This window comes from Micropterus dolomieu, linkage group LG20, assembly GCF_021292245.1.
Source record: "Micropterus dolomieu isolate WLL.071019.BEF.003 ecotype Adirondacks linkage group LG20, ASM2129224v1, whole genome shotgun sequence".
Lineage (NCBI taxonomy): Eukaryota > Metazoa > Chordata > Actinopteri > Centrarchiformes > Centrarchidae > Micropterus > Micropterus dolomieu.
Genome location: NC_060169.1, coordinates 27,414,034 through 27,432,421, shown reverse-complemented (window position 1 = coordinate 27,432,421; position 18,388 = coordinate 27,414,034). Strand labels below are relative to the sequence as shown.

The following is an 18,388-nucleotide window of genomic DNA, read 5'->3' as shown; positions in this document are numbered from 1 at the left end:
AATATTCTGGAAATGTAGACTTCACACTGGAGAGGAATGGAAATTCATTTCTTTTAAATTAATCCAATAATTTAAATCAGACCTATGTTCTATGAAATTTAAGAGCATTAACAAAACTTGTATCATTTTATTCTTCCACTACAGGCAGCCCAGATATTCTGCATACCACCCCAAACGTCCACATCCGGGGATCCCTGAGACAAGAGAGGCACATCAGAGTTTTTTTTAAACTACAGACGCCTTCATGCAGTGGTTTTTGGTATGGACTATAGTCAACAGCCAGCGGAGTTTCAGAGGGCCGGTAGGTGGCAGTGAATGTTCTCAGGTAGGGAGGGCAGGTTGTGGGGGGCGTGTGTTCCTCTTGCACAAGCGCTCCCATGTTGCGTAGTCTGGAAACCTGACGTGGTGAGCAGCCGAGCGGTGAGTGTCAGAGTTGCGGCAGGGCAGATCAGAAAGTGCCTGTGGCCGAGCTCCCCCTTGCTCGCGCACTCCTCTCCGCACCGACGGGGTCGCACGAGCCTGGCGACACGCTCCGACACCGTTCGGCTGGCCGCGGGTGACCCGAGGATCCCACTTTGACGAACAGACTCGGGCTCCGCTGGCAGGAAAGGTGCAACTAAACTACATTCATTGACTTGAGAGCGATGCACTGGCAGCATGGCCAAGTGGTTCAAGGAGCACCTAGGATTCAAAACTACCAAAGCACCCCCTCCGGCGCCCCCGAAACCGGACTACAGACACTGTCACACCGGTGTGCCCGGGGCGCCTGGCTACCAACAAACAAGCTCCGGGGCCACCTTCCCCAGTCCCGCTCAGCCGGACATCCTCGCTGCTTACAAACTCCAAAAAGAGCTGGACTTCGAGGATCCGTACACTCCCGGTGGAAATGTCCCATTTGCCTCGAGCTTGAACAATGTGGTGTCGCCGGATATCAAGTATGTGTCACCAAAACACCGACTTATCAAGGTGGAAACAATCGAAAAGGGCAGCCCAGCTCCAGGCGGCGGTGTCACAGTCACCCAAGCTGTTGCTGTGGGGAGCGTTAAATCTCCCACTTCACCTCCCTCGGACCACGACAACAAGGAGAAGGTGGGTGAAGTTTAGTCCGGACATTAAGTTAGTCTGTGGTGAAGTACAGAGCAACGACTCTATTTATAGCTGTGTCTATAGGCGGAATGTTCAAATTACCACCCTGAAGAAACAAAAAGTGGTTACTGAAGCTACTAAACATTTATCTTTTGAGGAATGCTTTCTCAATATCAAATCACAGAATTGTGCTTTCACATCTTTTTGTAAAGCTAATATCAAACACTGTCTTCTTTATGAATGCGTTTCCCTTTTCCCCGTAAGAAATGAATCGTTACAACTGGCAGAACTTGTTATCGCAAACGGCTGTCCACATGAGTTGCGACATCCAGCTCTGTCTAATAACTAACCTGCACTACAGGGAGTGCTGTGGAGGGAGCAGTCTGCGCACTGTGTCTACGACACGCAGCTCATTACCGGAGCAGATTTTGCCTTTTTAATACTGAAAACTGCGATCTCTTGCTGAGCCTACTTTGTGAGGGTGAACTTGATGCTAAAACTGCTGGCAAACTCTACTGGCTGAAACGTGCTCCTGCTGTGCCCATCTCTATGTCCCGCTTATTCCCCAGGCAACAATGTGATCCAGACTTGTGCCTCTAAATGAACTTTAATCTAATCTTTTATAACTAGACTGATCAATTTAGTGAAAGTTCGTTCTGTTGTGATGCCTGCTGCCTTGGGGGTGGGGGTGATTAAACTACATGTAAAGATTGTTATGGGTTTATGAATATATGACTCTAATTTGAGCCTCTCTTGGCACAGTTCTCTGAATAAGACTGCAAAACCCTTGTGCCTTTTTTCCCCTTACCTTTTGAGGTTGTGGCTAATGCTGGGAGCTGTTCACACACTCATCAGCACAAAGTGAATGTGGAGACAGCCAGGCAGTATGCATGCAGGCTTTGCCTTGGAGCACGCTGTCATATCAGGCTTCTCAGGAATTCATTTGGAGAAACTGGAGATATTCAGTGTCAGCGAGGTTAAGGGCATACCTCACGATGAGTGTCATCCCGCTGAGGAATGTTTCAGTGTCTGCATAGCTCTTGTACAGAGGAGAAAGCACGGCCCTGTGAAAATACACACTGTGCACCACTGTTTCCTCCTCTGTTCACGTTCCGAAAATGTCTGTGGTCATCTCGATTTCACCTTCTCGTTACTTCCCCCTCCTCTTGTGTCTTCTTTCACCCCCGTCTTGTGACGTGTGGCGAGTTCACAGTTATTCAACACTTTTCTTTGTATTCCACAGTGTGGCTGACCTGTCACAGGAGTGGTCCGTGAAGGAAGGACTGCGTTTTTTCTCCCCGGCCCTCAAAACACAACTGTTACTGTCACCAGAATTTCCCAAATGCCTTCAACGCAAAGATTGGGAGCTGTGTGTAGCTCATAAAACTATCTTCTGTGCCAAGATTTGTTTTTCCTAAACAGTCAGCCACTGTTTTCCAGCTTCCTCACGAACTCCGTTTGCAGGTTCGATAATCATACAGCCGTGTGTTATCTGGAAAACATGCAGGAAACCAGAATTTACAATTCTCACCCAGCCACCGCAGCTGTTCAAGCTGATTAAATGGATTATAGCTGTCTAGTGTTAATTGAGGCTTATTTGGATCTCCCCCATCAGGAATACAGTTGCCTCTGCCCCCTCCTCTTTCCTTCTTCATGTGCACATATGGCTTTAACAGGCAGGCAAATGATTGTGTAGTATGGTTTAAATACCTCACACCTACCAATATGAATGATGTTATGGACAAGCTAAGTCAGTACTGACAGCTGGTGGGCGAAAGCAGTATGCAGAAAGAAGGGTTTAAAGGTCTCTTGTCAGGTGCTGAAGGTTAAATAAAAACGTTGTGGAAAGGGAAGTGTGATGGAAAATAGGTAATTCTTTTTTCCCCCCACATTGTACCTCCTCTTCACACTGTCCATGGTGGTTCACACTTCAACAAACTGGAGATATCTGGGGCTGTTTTGCCACCTTTAGAGTTTGTTGCCATCTATCTTAGAATAGGGTATTAAAAACATGCACAGACTTTGAAATTGTCTGTGCTGTATAATCCATCATAATAATCAGGAAACTTTCATTTGGTTTTGTAAGAGTTTGTCGGTTTAACATTGAGTGAGTGCTTTCGCTGCATGGCTTACTGTCACCCTCAGGAGGAAAGGGAAGCTTGCAGCAGGAATACCTTCATAAAAACATGTCGCCTTGCAGTCTTTCTTACATTTGTTTTGGTATATAGAATTTTCTAAATAGTGGATGAATGATTTGCAGAAAAAAACAACCTTCAAATAAGTCACCATGCTCCTCCGTAGCCACACTGTTGCTTGTTGTGTTGTGAGGCTTTGTGTTCAAACGTTTGTGAGCATTACAGTTTGTTTGGAAGCTAAGGATTTTCTCTCTTAGACTGTGGCTGGCCATGATAATTGTTTGTAAATCCTTGTTAGAGGAGCTCTCCAGGTGACGGTTTTAGAAGTGTAGGATGGTCTCATTATATAGACACTTGTTTCAACTGTCTCTGTGGGAGGACACACTGTTTGCAGTTTGTTTCACACACTCTCCCTCCAGGCTAGTGTTGAAAGGTTGAAAGTGTACTGGGTTCACAGTGTGTGTTCTTGTTTGGGGATGCTTCATGTTGAAACAGTTGTATGGCTACTTTTCTCAGCCCCCCCCTCCAAGCTAAGATAGACATCTGGACAGTGATTAAAAAAGAAAAAAAGTGTATTTCTCTAGCTCACACGTAGACACACACTCACACATACATCGCCGTCACTGTGATTGTAAATGTCAGTAGCTTCACAGGAACCTGGTCGTCTTTGTAACTGCACAGCCTAAACACTGATAGCAGGAGACTGAGCAAAGAGCACACAAGGGTCTTAACAGCACTGCTCAGTTACATTGATGTTTTAATTACTTGACTCATGAATGCTAATTATATCACTGCTTACCTAATGCCTGAAATGCCAATAGCAGCATCAAGTGAATTTTCTCCAGTCCATTTCTATTCACCAGGCTGCAATGGGGAAAAAAGAAGTTTTAATATGCAATGATATACTGTATAGTTGTTCTGCAAAATATAATGGATCTGCTGTGTTTTCATAGGTATCCTATTTCATCTCAGTGTTCCAATTCTGTGTTGCTTTTTGTGCCAATCATCATCTAAGAGGCGTCAGTTTGATCAAAGGATTTTTGTCTACATTTGGAGTTGCGCTCTTCATTTAAAGCTTTATTTTCCTGCAGTTTGTTACTTGCGGTTATGAGTTTTCAAGGGATTGTGATGCGTTTTGTTTTTAATGATGCCAAGCCCTTCATGGTAGAGTGAGTTGAGGGAGATGATCAATTATCATCCTGCCTTGGTGCTAATTAAAGGCCTCATCTCCCAGCTCATCGCTCTACTCAGCACTAACCCAACTTCTCTCAAGGACGTGCGAAAGTGATGACGGGCTCCACTCGGAAATGTGTAAACAAAAGCAGTAGCGCAGAGCTGACAGGCTGCGGCATCCCTGTGAAGCGCAGCTCCGTCAGCATCAGTATCTGTCTGTGCACCTGGGAAACTGCTGTTCCAATCTAACTTTGGCTCCCTTCATGGCTCGGGGTCCCTTTGACTCTTTGATTTCTACGATCTTATCTATCTATAGAACCCTGCAGTTGGATCACAAACCCAGACAGTTGTTGTGCAGCCAACGGAGGCATATGGATTGAGCAGGATATCTCAAAATTAGTCAACAGCTTTTAGCGAAACTATGTAGAAAGTTAGACCTTATAGGTCAAAGAAGAACTGATTAGGTTTTGGTGTGGATAGAATGGGGCAATTTCTATTCTAATTTACCTGTGAGTCCTGGGGGGGAGAGGAAATCCATCATATAGGCCCTGCCCTTTTCTGCTTGAACAGATTTTCTGCCATTTTTAATTTGTCACCACTACCGCAGGTAAGAACGGAGGTGTTTGCTCTCGTGTGTCTTTCTAATATACTTGTGTGCTCTGTCAAAAATGTTCTTCTGGAGAGCAGCAGTGCCTTTTTTATTTTAAAGAGGTTCAGCCCATTTATTCACACATGTTCCCTGTTGCTGACGGTTATCCTTTCTTTATGTTGAATTGTTGTTTGCCCTGTTGAGTATGCTGAAGATGAACGTTTCAAGTTGACATCTGCTGCTTGGCTTGTTTACCTCAGATTACATTTTAAATGTAGCTAAAAAAAATATAGAAAAATATTGAAAACATCTTTTGAAAGTTTGTGGTTTATACCTTGTGAAAGCTGTACTCTGTAACATTTCCACACGTCAGACTATAGCAAATGCGATGACAAGTTAATATGATTGTGAATACAATATTAGTGAAGTAAAGAAGACAGGGCAGGAGTGACCCGCTTAAGCTGATCAACATTCCTATGTAGCAGAGTATGGTGAGGATCTCCAACCACAACAAATGTGCTGTCTATTCTGTTATACCAAACTGCAACATGCAGGTTAAAATGATAATTCTGGGTTTTTGATTTCAGCTTTAACACACTGACAATAGTCAGACGAGACATGTGTGGTAAAGGTTAGACATTGTATTTAGTAGCAAAAATGCTGTCAAATTCTATAAATGCCAGTCCAAACACATTCAGTGATGCTTCAATACAGGCTGCCACAGAATAGATGTTGGCGTCCTTCCTTTTGTCCTTTGCATAATTTTAAGTCCATTTGCATGTGTAGTGATCATACTGAACTTGAGATGGTGCGCTGCAGTATGTGAAAGAGCGGAATTATGTCCTCACCAGACACACCTTACGAGCCACAGTCTCCTAGCGTGGGCAGACCAGGCTTGTTTGACTGGCCTGCAGATTACAGTGTCTGTAGAGCGTGGCTGAACTCGACTCTGCTTCATTTCCCCACAACCTGAATATCTTCGCTTGGCCTTTCACCCCAGCACTCCAGACATCAGTGGAGTTTTATAGATGCATCCCACCGGCCTTTCACCCTCTCATCGCTGCCAGTGATAGGAGAAATGTCAAGCACAGATGTCAATATCACCTGGGTCTGTGAGAGTGGTTTTCTTCAGGGAGCCAGAAAATGGATGAAAACATCAGAGCCCATCATGTTTTGTTATAGCACCCCTTTTAAGTGCAGTTCCCTACCTTTTCGTATCAGATGGAGACTGGTGAGGTTGATAGCAGGCCTGACTGGATATCGGAGTGGTGCAGGATGTGCCCTTGTTGCTCTACAGTTACACAAACTTGTTTATTTGTGCTCTGGCTAAGTCATAGTTTTGGACATAATGTCATATTCAGATCAGATCGTTATAAATTAGGACTAGTTTACACATCTGGACCTCCAATCTGAGTGAATATATAATGGGAATAATATTATAGCCTTAACAGTAATGATTTTAAGTAATTTTCCGCTGCTGTCACAAAGTGAGACCCTGGTTGAAATAATGAACAGCTTGGTGTGAAAGCTGTGTTGTCGCATGTCTTGGATTCTGCAGCTGTTGTTTTTCTTAATCATCCTCAGTAGTGACAAATTTGTTACCGTCAGTTTTGGGCAGATTGTGACTCACATCTTTTAAGTAAGTAGATACTTATTTTGATTATAATAAATGGCAGAAAATAGCTAAGACAGTGTGATGCTATGGCTACTCTGACTCATGACAGTAAAGTCTAGATAGTAGGCATGAAGTGCAGCGGATGACTGAGGTGTCAAAGAATGCCGTGTATTTCCTGAACTATTTTGAGCATCTGCAGAATTTCACCCTGGCTAGTTCAGGACTACAAGATATTCCGTTTTAATAACCCACTGCCCTGAACACCACAAATTGTTCATTTCATGCCAAACATATTTTATACTCACTGTCTTTTTTATGCTTTACTGTCCATGACAAAAGAGCACTATAATGGATTCCTGTGACCTGGACAAGAATCCTGGAAGGCCACTTGGAAAGGAAGGAAAAAGCACTGAGTGTAGATGTTTAAGCCCCGCCTCTATCGGGCAGAATGAAGTCACCCTATAGCTGAAGATACACTGGAAACCATAATGTAATGGTTATTCAATTGAGCACCGAAAGGTTCGGCTTTTCATCAAGATATCATTTTGGTGAATCCACAAATCCTATTACATTTACATGACGGCACTGTAATCCAGCATCACTAAGTGTAATAACTAGTCATGGGCAGGTTTTATATAAAACCATCCCGCCACATGTGATTGAAAGTTATAGGTCTTGAAAATTATGGCCTTTAACCGTTGTTTGCTTATTTTCCTCTTCCCCTCCATCTGGGAGCCTTCTTTCCAGTTTAAAGAGTCCCACGGAGCCTCTTGTGTTTGTTGCTCGATTTGCTTTTTCTAGCTTTGCACCCGAACATCAGTCACATGATTCCACCAGGTCACAATTAGCCTGCAGTCTAGTGCTGCAGCTCTGGTCGCTTGGGAGTTGTAGACACATGGCTCTGTTTTGTTTAATGACAGTGTGTGTAGCTGAGTCTAGAAAGGACGGAGTCCTGGTGGGCAGGCAGATCGTCACACTCCGACTAAAAGGAAACAAATTGAGCCCTAAAGCTTGCATGCCATCCGAAGCACAAAGGGAGAATCTGCATGACACATTGACTTTTTTGCACTGTTTTGCAAAATCAGTAGCTCTGCCCTCCCTTTGTAAAAACTATGCAAATTTCAGCTCTAACCAAAGCTGGTTATTTTTGCATCAAAATACAATATACTGTTGAGATCATAGAGATTTGATTTGCCTTTTTATCTCCTGCGTGTGAGTACATGCTGTTGTTTTTGTGTCACACTGCAGGAGGCAGCCAGACTTCCGTCTTGCATACACAGCTGCCCTGCGATCTCAGTGCCCACCAGGAAGCTGACATTCCTTCTTTTCATTTCATTGAAAACTCTGAATGACTAATGAGTCTGCCAAATATTTCAGAGCCTGTTGTAATGTCACTCTGAACTGTGATTCATCCACAAAAGTTCATGTTTTATTGTTTTTCTACATTTAAAATTGACTGTTAATGGGATAGGAACATGGGTAGAGAAAGAAAGCCACAATCTGTAGTTGTTTGGTGGAAAATAAGGAATGGCTTGCTTGCTCCAGGATTAAGGAAGTGCTCCCTTCCTGACAGGAAGTGTTTACAACTTGGTGACATTCCCTTTTTAACTTGACATGTCTGCGCTCGCCCCTCTGTGTAGGCTATGTATTCTGGCTTCTGCTTGCTTGCTGAAATATAACCAGGGTTAATGTTCTCGGCTGTTTCGACATGAGCAATCTAGATGTCGGAAATGGTGACAAATGGTGACGGCACATAGCTGTTGCGTGCTCCACTGAGGGCTCTTTGTGGCAACAGACTGGGGATTGTTCCTCACCCCTCCTAATATAGCCTGCCTAGAGAGGTGGGAAGCCACACAGAAATGGCTGCGTTATGGGACTCCACCCTGCGCGCTCGCTCTATTGTCAGTGTAGGTGACGTGCAGGGACCTCAGTGCATCCTCACCACAGAGAGGCTATCTGAGGCTACAGAGCTTCCAGCCTTAATCAAGACGCCCTCACATCAAAATCTGTAGCTTTGTTTACAGCCTGACTGCGGTTTGTTTTTCTCCCTGCTCTATAAATCACTCTCCCGAAATCAAAGCCTCCATCCCAGTGGATCTCCTCATGTTGTTTCATGAAGCCCTACTTTCCTAATTGTGTCAGTTTTTATCTCATAGGAGCCATGATTAACAATGGTGTTTTTGCCTGAGTTGTGGCAGCAGCGTCACATGGGACAGAATTGCATGTCTACAGTATGTGTCAGCATCCTTTTGTGTTTGATGGGCACACAACTTTATTATTCCCCTTTTCAGCATGCTGCCTCATTCTCGAATAAAGCAAACAAACAACAAATCAGTGTTTCCATTATAATTGTAACTGTATTAATGAGAGAAATTGGTGTAGGCCATGTTGAGGTCAAATCGCTCATTCACATGGCCACGGGACTATCATATTTTATAAAATTCCAACATTCCAGTGTATGTAGCAGAAACACTGCCAATAAATCTATCACAGAGGGATGGGGGCAGAGGAAGGAAATTGGATTTTGTCAAGCGTGTTGTCAAGTACTTAATCTTGAATATCTGTCGCATACTAAGAGCACCTTCATAGTGTGCAAAACTCTGCCTCTTCTCCTTTCTCCACTAGAGGCCTTAAGTGGCTGTGTGGAGTGTGTTTCAATGAAGGAGGTCCTTAGGGGACCGGTTTAGCTGCTTTTTGTGCTTCACCGCCCTGGGTGCTAAAGATGCTGTCATTTATCAGGAGATGAGGGCAGCCAGAGTATGAATTTATTGAATAGTAAGGTTACACATTTAGCTACTTAAAATTGTGAAAGCGACTAGGTGATTTGTTCAAGTAGAGAAAGGAATAGATGAGTGGGGCATCTATTTTTTATTCTCCAAGTGCAGTTTAGCCTGTTTGCTTGAGTGATTCTGATGACGTTTACACACAGCTACTTACGTTATAGCCTGACAGCGTATTGATGGTACAGGTGGCAGGTAGATGATTTAGCAGCTCATGTGCACCAACACATGTGCAATGTTGTGTGGTTCCGGTTCTGACTGTAACAGCAATATTACAAATACTGTTTGCTTTCCCTACTTTTTATATGTTAAAAAGTGGCTTCCACTGAGGGCAACCAAAGGCCAAGAATTGGTTGCCGATATCTCAAAATGGTTGCCAATAGCAGCCTACCAATTATTACTGTTGAGCAATGGTCACATAAAATATGCTGTAAATTCTGCTGAATGAAATGATTTAATATTGTAGGTGTTTATTTGCACTGATATAGTAACCATTGGTTCTTCATAAGAGACAGACATTTGATGTTTAAGTTTTATAAGAAGTTTCACAGTAATGAAGACGAGTTTAAATGACAGAAGACAATCCTATCTGTAACTTCCTGATGGTCTAAGGAACTCTTAAGGGACATTCCTAAGAGTTCATTGTGATTGCCTGGAACCTCATGAGTGTTAATTTATGTACAGACTAAATGTCTTTGGAATGTCTGATTTGAATGAGCGCTGTTAATGAACACTATACATCCTCCTTGAGCATTGATTGAAGCCTAGTCCACTCCTCCCCCCCCCCCCCCCCCCCCCCCCCCCCCCCTTCCAGATGCTGCTGCATCTGGAAGCATTCCCGTGCAAACCATGATCAACAACAGGCTAAATCAGTTGTGCCAAAAGAACCAGTTTCACCCCCGCTGACGTGCAAAAGCCGCCCCACATGGGTAGTAAGAGTGCAGAGATCTGTAGAACCAACATTTAATGTGGTCTGAATCTTGAAGTTGGTGGGGGAGGGGATAAATGAGTTGGCAGCCAGAATTGAGCGGTTCTTTGAACAGCACAGATGTCGCTGAGGTATACACATGTGAAACTGATGGCTGGGCACGTTGATGTGCATAGGGGAATGCTAAATCTAATCCTCTAAACATAAATAGTAAAGTATATGTTGCCCATACTGTAGACTCTATAAATCCTGAGCCTGCTAATGGTTGCTGTTATAGTCAAGAATATGAGGCCGAATGGTTGGAAAAGAATATAGAAGGGGTGTTTTTCATTGGCTTATGTCTGTTTTGCAATCAATCATCAGGTAAAATATGTTCTGAAGATGAGTGGGCAGGCTTATATCTTGTTGTCTGTGAGTACACAACATTGTATCGCTGCTCTTGAATAATTCTCCAATTAGATTAAAAGCATAGCAAATGAAAATACCTGAAAATAAATGTTTATCTCTTGTGAAGTGCTCTTCTTTGGTGCATGGACTGCAGTAGCTCGTTGTGACTGATTGTGAAAAGGTGTCTTTATAGCAAATATAATAATTTGATTAGCTACCTCTGCAGACTCCTAAGTAGCAGGTACATCACTCTTCCAAGCTCATAAAGAGGCGGAAGCTCAAGCAACAACCGCGTTTCTTTGGAAACATTTCAATAAAGTGTCATTTATGTCAGGTCTTTATGGTGGGAAATGCACTCCTGCACTGTCTCTCCTTTTGAGCCGTAGCCATTTTTCCATCTGCATAATCTGTATGGGAGATATAGAATCCAGCAGGGCTCAGTCTTCACAAGAGGCCTTCAATGAATTGTAACCAGATTTGCGCACGCTTCTTAGAAACATGAAAGTATCTTACTGGTAGTAACTGCATTATATCAACAGATATATTGTGATCATTTTAGCTTAAATAAATTGCCTTGAGGGATTGTTTCTCGCCATTACATTCTTACTAGAAAATTGTGGCCAAGTTATCTTAGGATGACTGCGCACTGCACACACAGCATTTGTCCTGTGTTTACAACAAAGATAAGGTGGAGGAGCTATCTGCAGAGGCACTGCAATAAGGCTCAGCTTGCTGAGTTTGACTTTTACATGAACATTTTAAACAGTTTCCATCCAACAAGGGTAAACATACGTTATGCATGCATACGTTTGTCTTCTCTCCCCTCTTTTCCTCTCTTTAAAGTGGCTTTCTGTCCTCATAATCATGGCAGGTTGTCTTTTTTTGTTACACTGAAGAACAAAAGAGCAATGCCAGCAAAAAAAAGCCTTCTGAAATGCCTTAATGCAATTGAGCTGCTAAGCACTGAGTTGTATTAGGTTATCAGTGGCTGAAATCCCTCATGGCGTGAGACATAAATCACACGCGTCAGTCGTCCTTTCTTTTTTTCTTTTTTTCCCCGTCATTCTACAGCCTGCTCACTGCTATGGCAGTCTCAGAGGAGCTTCAACCTTGAAGCATTCAATCCTTCCTGGACCAGCCATGACATTAATATCATATTCCTGTCTGCACTCACTCAGCAGGAGTGAGACTAGTCTTTATTTTCATGTATGTCTAAACGTGTTTATCTGGTTATCGCCTGGTGAAATCATCAACCTGCGGTATATTACATTTGCTTATGGTTGTTTATGGTTCTAAATGCCAACACTGGACATGTAGCTTGCTCAGAATGCGGACAAAGAGAAATGTTGCAGCCTATTTTCTAATTATTATAACCAAATTTCCAGCCGTGCTCAAATTTCAACTAATGAAATTTTTATTCCTTATCTGCTGATTAGCTGATGAGCCAGCCGAACCCACTCTCTCTCCATTATTAAGAGTGCAACAGGAGAATTGCAGCCCACTTTTTCTCACTTCTAATGGAAGAAAGGGGCCCAATCGAATTGTAATCCTACAACCTCTAGCATCGTCGAACATTGAGCCAAAGTGGCAGGTGCCTGTTATAGTCTCCTGATTTAAAATCGGCTTCATTGCCTGACAGCCGCAATGCATTTCAAGAAGTCTGTTGCTCTCGCCATTGTGAGTTGCCAGAGCTCTGGCAGGTGTAAGACATGCCCAACCTGGGATCTGAGCTGTGGAATGAAAGTAATTAAGTGAGTTCTCTCCCTATGCTGCAGACCAGTAAAGGACCCAGCTAGCACAGGGACATGGACTAAGCCTGTGAGGTGGATTTGTGAGATTCACATAGGCTTGCAGCGCAGCTTGGCACAGACCTGATGTATTGAGGCAGTGCAGTCTTTTGCTGATTTTGCTTTCATGACAAGTGTGGCTTGGCTGCAGTCCTGACACACCCTGGCATGCCACAAGGCAGATGGTGTGTCCCCGGGCTCCGCCGCCGCTCTCTAGCACCCCTCTCCTCGCAACCCCATGCTCCTCCTGCTGTTGAATCGTCATTAGTGCAGTGGGACAGGAAGGACACATTGGAACAATTTGGAAATATTAACCTCCTCCTCCACCCAAACATGAGTGAGGCTGCAGCAGCTGGGTGATGGCGCCTTACGGAGACAGTATGATGATCTAAATTGTCGATGGTTCAAATCCCCGGATGCCCAGGATGGATCTGCGTAGGAATTAATAACATAGTTGTCTGCTATTGGGTGACAGTAGAATGCTGTAGATGTACACATTACTGGTTTGTAAAGGTATAAATATGACACACAGGGTGAAGCTGATAATGACCATGCAGATCTGAAATCCCCCTTGATAAAAAGGTACTTCCTACACAAACAAACTGCTGTTAGTCGTCTACACTACTGCAATAATATTGAGTAACACATTCAAAATGGAAGTGGAACCGCAAGAGACCACTTCATTCTATGACTAACTTTTTGTTTAATTTTCAATCAAAAAGAAACCATACTGGGAACTGGTTTGTCATCAGCTTACCTCTGCTTTTGTTGGGAAAAGAAAACTATACTTTCCTTACTGATTGGAATAAGAACATGAGCCGGGTGCTGAAAAGAGCTTTTACTGCCCAGCTCGGAGCTAAATATACACATGCCTGTTAAATCTGATTCTTTTTTTTTTTTTTTTTTATAGAGTTAGCTGTTTGATGACAAACTTTCAAAATGTTTTAAACACAAAGCTTTAAGTACGTTTGGACATGGGGGCCAGAATCAAGATGTCCACAGTGTACAACGGCTGTAGATGTATTCCTTAAATCAGACAGCGTTTGAAGTGAGAAATCCTTGTTTTAGATATTTAATTAGTTACTTTCACAACAGAGTATTTTGAAGTAAAAATTATGTATTGTCCAAAAGCCCTTCAGCCTCTGCAGAATGTTAAACCAAGAGCCACTTGTGACTGATTGCCGATTCCTGTTTTGCTTTCAGAGCAACCGCCTGTTAGACTTTGATTTAGCCTGATTTTGATTGTTTGGGATAGTGAAACATTGGATTTTAAGTGAAGTGTTCTCTGCCCTCTCGTACCATTCTACTTTAGACATTACCAAACCAGAATTTCCAAGCCATAAACATTAACCACTTATGGGCAGGAAGCCTGTTGGATATCAGGCCTAAACTAAAGGCCAAGCAAAGCGTAGTGTTTGAGTCTTGAATCCAAGCTTTGGTTTTTATCCCTGATTGCATTTCATCCCAAGACATCACTCTGTCTGATGCTATCAGATTTTTTCATCACATACCCCGCCCTTTATCTGTGCTACATTATGTCAACAGGAAAGGCAAAAAGATGATGTCATGTGTTTTGGAGTGGCTCCACACATAACTCAATAAGTGATTGAGCCGTTCCTTCCTGAAACATGCCCAAACATTCTTTGGCTCATGAAGATGCATGACATGAGTGGTAAGGTGAGTAAGGTGGTAGACGTTTAAGGTGTGAGCTCTGCTAAAACCTCACTCTGGGGGAATATGTAAACTACTTCTGTCATCTCAAGCTGCCTCTGAGAGTGTAAGATACAGCGTTTGGAGTGTTCTGTCACATTTGTGGGCTTTGGTCTCAAACCTCGAGCCACTTTGCTACAGTATGTGGACCGCAGTCAAATGGGCACTGGCCTCATTTAGGCCTCCCATTTAGATGATTCATATGTTTTGTTTTGCTTTTGTGAGGGTTACTTACTCTTTGGGCTGTGTTTGCAGTGACTGTATCTGAGGTGGGTTTGGCACTCGCTATGATTACTGATGGCTGAGTTTCTACGCAACAAGGTGCGAGATGGTAATGACACTGTGGCTGTAATGATGATTTGCAGAGAGTTTTGGGGTCTCTGGGGGCGCATAGATGTTGCTTATTTGAACGGCTGAATTTGAATTCAACTTGTGAGGGAAATATGTATATTTATGCTTCACAAAAACAAACCAGGACAATGTTTGTATTGGATTTTTACCCCTGCTTGAATTCACAGAAGCAAAACATTCGAGGAACCCATAATTATGCTGTGGCAGAAAAAAAAAGGTCCTAGTTATTTTCCCCAAAACAGATGGAGAGGGAATATTGAAGAAGGCGGATTTAACACACAGTAGCTGCTGTGAAACACATCCGTGGTACTTACTTCCTTTGCTATTATTTCCTAATCCATGTATAGTGGAGATGATCTGTGCAGGAATATAGCTGCCAGCATTTCCTTGTCTCTAAGCGGCTTACAAATTGTCCCTAGTAAACTTTCTAACATTTAACACGGAGATTTTTTTTGGAAAGCTTTAAAAAAAAAATCCTGACTGTCCTGACTGTGCTGACACCTGACCTCGACCAGTACTATAAAAATGTTGGTGCTTTCCCAGCTGAACCCTTCAAACTCTCTCTTCTTACTTGCTTTCCTGATGCTTGGCAGGGGTGTGTGTGTGTGTGTGTGTGTGTGTGTGTGTGTGTGTGTGTGGCGCTCTCATGGGTGGCCTGCATTATGGTGTTAGCTTCTGGGAAGTGTGCTCCCTCTGTGGCAAAGATGGACAGCGGTCGCTCTCAGGAAAGCTGGCTAGGTGGAGGCACCGTACGGCGGGCATGAGGCTTGGTCCACCTCCAGTCTGCCCCGCCCAGGCCTCATCCACCAGATGAGTGATGAGCTTGTTTATAATGAGACCAAATCCCTTCCTGTTACACATGACTCATAGGGTGTAGTGCCAGTCATGTACGTGTTTACATGCTCGCTTAGGTGTATGCATAAGCGTTTCCTTATTTGTTTGAAACCCTTTTATAAAATGTTGCCAAGTTACAGAACATGCGGTGCCCTTCTCATCTACCCACTGATTGGCAGGACTAGACTGTCAGGAGTCTCAACAGAGAAAACAGCTGGCCCGTACTCCTGCAGTCACCACTCAGTGGATGCAGTGTCCAAGAGGTCAGGTGGCTCAGATGGGAGTTTATTTTCCTTTAAAGGAAAGATCTTTACTTTTAAAGTGGTGTCCTGGTAGATGAAGCAAACATTTCAAGAAAACAACTATCCCCCCAAGGCACCATAGACGCGGACTGCTACTCTGCTCCCTAAAGGTTTGAGCTGTATTTCTGGGTCTCTGGACGTTCACCTAATTGCCATCTACTGCACAAAATGCTCAGCAAAAGAGCAAGACTGCAATTAGCCGTGGCTCACTGCCAGCTCTCTATAAATCTGCCAAATTGTTTCTCTTAAGAAAGTTGAGCAGTTGTGGTCTTCTTTCCTCTACTTTTGAAATGTAGGCCTGTCACTGGGCTATCGTATAATTAGGCAGACCAGCAGTAGCAGTGAGCGTGCTGTAAGGCTAAAACCTGAGACATTGTGGTGGTGTGCTGAAGCATACAGAGGTGGGATGTTATTTATGTGTTTCTCCTTTTATCTCCCGGCCTGCCTCGGTGGATATCACTTGGTCCTGTCCTGGGCCACAGCAGTATCTGTCAAACAGCTCTCCTGACACCGAACCCATGTTGTAGTGTTCAGCAGAGCGGCAAAATGAATTCCCCTCTTGCTATTTCACTTTTCTCCCTCCCTCCATCTCACCTTTCCTTGTTTTTTTTTTTCTTTTCTTCTGCAGCTCATTATCCTTGAAGACTATGCGGACCCTTTCGATGCTGAGCAGGCTGGTGGCACTCAGACCTGTGTGGAAAAAGTGACAACTGAGAATGATGGCTACATGGAGCCATATGAGGCCCAGAAGATGATGGCAGGTAGATCAAACTTTGAATCGGTTTTCATTTTTGTGTCTCCCAGCCACCTTACATACATCTTCAGACCTTCAGTAATTGCAGGTTAAGTGACAAGTAAATGATTTTTGTCTTTGCTATGACTTCATATTGTATGGAGTCATGTCCAGGGGGAGTATTAATTAGTATGCATGGTGCTTGGGCCATATGCTTCCAACCTGGAAGTTAATGAAGAGGCTCAATCGACATAATGCCGCTTTACATGACTGGCGCAGCAGAGCAAAAATGACCTGTGTGTCATGAAAGATTTCAAGAAATTTTCAAACGCAGTGACCTTACCCCCAGAAATCATACAAGCCCATAAGTGATTTAAAAACACAGCTCAGAGGTATAAGAACAATAAAGAGAGAAGTGGGTTTTTTTTATTCCGCTGAACTGTGTGCATATGGAGACGGCCACTTGCTGGGATTTCCAGGAAGGCTTTTTTTTTTGAGACAATAGCTATGTGCTAACATAAGAATTCAGTTGAACCACATTCTCCACACAGCTTTGTCACAGTGCACATTAATTCCGTGGCTAAGGGAGCACAGCAATGACAAAGGACAAAGAATGTGCAGAAAGAGAAGAGACATTATGCAAAATCTGGACAAAACTTAACATGTAGCAGCTGGTTTCCTCTTCTAAACAGACCATAGTACCTAAGAAAGGAATGTTGCAAAAACAATTTTGTATGACTGTCAGGCCTCAAATGGATGTTTCTGGAACATGGATGAATACAAGACATCAATATTTAAGCTTTGATATACTGATACAGTCATATATCATCTACAATATATCGGTACCTCTCACCCTCCCGCGCACACTGTACTCAAATAAACGCACATACACACTCGCTCCCATTGCTCCCACAAAGGCAGAACATGTCTCTGTCCCTTCTCTGCAATTTTCTTTTAATGGGCCTCCAGACGATCTCTTGTTTTCATCTGTCTTACTGGTTTGACCTCTGGTCCAGTCATTGCCTCAGCTGAGTACGAAAACTCAAGATTTATCGCCTCTCTCAGGTGGAGAGATCCGAGCATGGCATTTTGTGGTATCACTTGAAACTTGAACTCATTCCAGTTTTTTGTGTGCTTTTTTTTATTCAACTCGACACAGTTTTTCATTTGGCTGTATTGACAAACTAAACTACGCTGGCAGCAATTGTCTGTTTAATCTGATGAAATCTTCAGGTTTCAGAGACAAGACATATGCAACCAGAAACAACTACAACAAACGACTGTGTTGGTGTTGTTTTCAGGCTGCCTGCTTTTATCCATCATATCTATTGATTGTCTTTTTTCTTCTTTTCCGCTGTTTTGACTGAGCTGGCAGAGTGCTGTTTTAAATATAGCTGTTATAGTGGATTTCCTTGGCTCTACTGTCATCCTTTTAATATTCATTATGATCCATAGATTTTTTGCCATGGACGAGTGGTTTCACTAGCATTAAATAATGCAATTAAATCAAACATGCAGGCACAGAGGTATGCCATGATTTGAGGAGGAGTAATATTTGATATATTCAACTGCATGTCAAATGTCTATAGAAAAATTTCATCAAATGTCTGACAGAAGTAACTCTGACCGGCCATATTGATAACTATGGGTTAGAATGTAATATTAATCATGTTTATAGAAGCATACATAATAATGATTCAGGGTATAATATTTGATAACTGCACCAAAAACCCACATTTTATGTGTCACTGGTATGTTAGGAGTGTAGCAATAGCAGGTAGTGTTGCTGATTTCCTTCAACATTTATGTATCTAGGATTAAAACACCCAGCATGAATGCTCTTTTTCAACAACACCTTGCTCCAAATTCACACAATTATGCACATTCACACTTGGATGCTGCCCAGTTCGGCCGCACTGATGCAGTAGGGGGTTAAGCGCCTTGGCCGAGGGTACTTCAATGATGTAATGAGGGTCAG

At 43.1% G+C, this 18,388-nt stretch overlaps 1 protein-coding gene across 4 annotated transcripts in view; it reads left to right on the top strand.

The window, feature by feature from the left end:
- The first annotated feature begins 311 nt into the window (after positions 1-311).
- Positions 312-18,388, top strand: part of LOC123958434 (SH2 domain-containing adapter protein F-like) — a 96,478-nt gene continuing 78,401 nt past the window's right edge. For 2 of the 4 annotated variants that reach the window (XM_046031753.1, XM_046031752.1), the window contains exons 1-2: positions 328-1,089; positions 16,306-16,438. In XM_046031753.1, the coding sequence (XP_045887709.1) occupies positions 658-1,089; positions 16,306-16,438 (565 nt within the window). In that variant the 5' untranslated portion in view covers positions 328-657. Of the gene's footprint in view, positions 1,090-16,305; positions 16,439-18,388 lie in introns of all 4 variants that reach the window. The other 2 variants (XM_046031755.1, XM_046031754.1) reach the window with 2 other exon arrangements.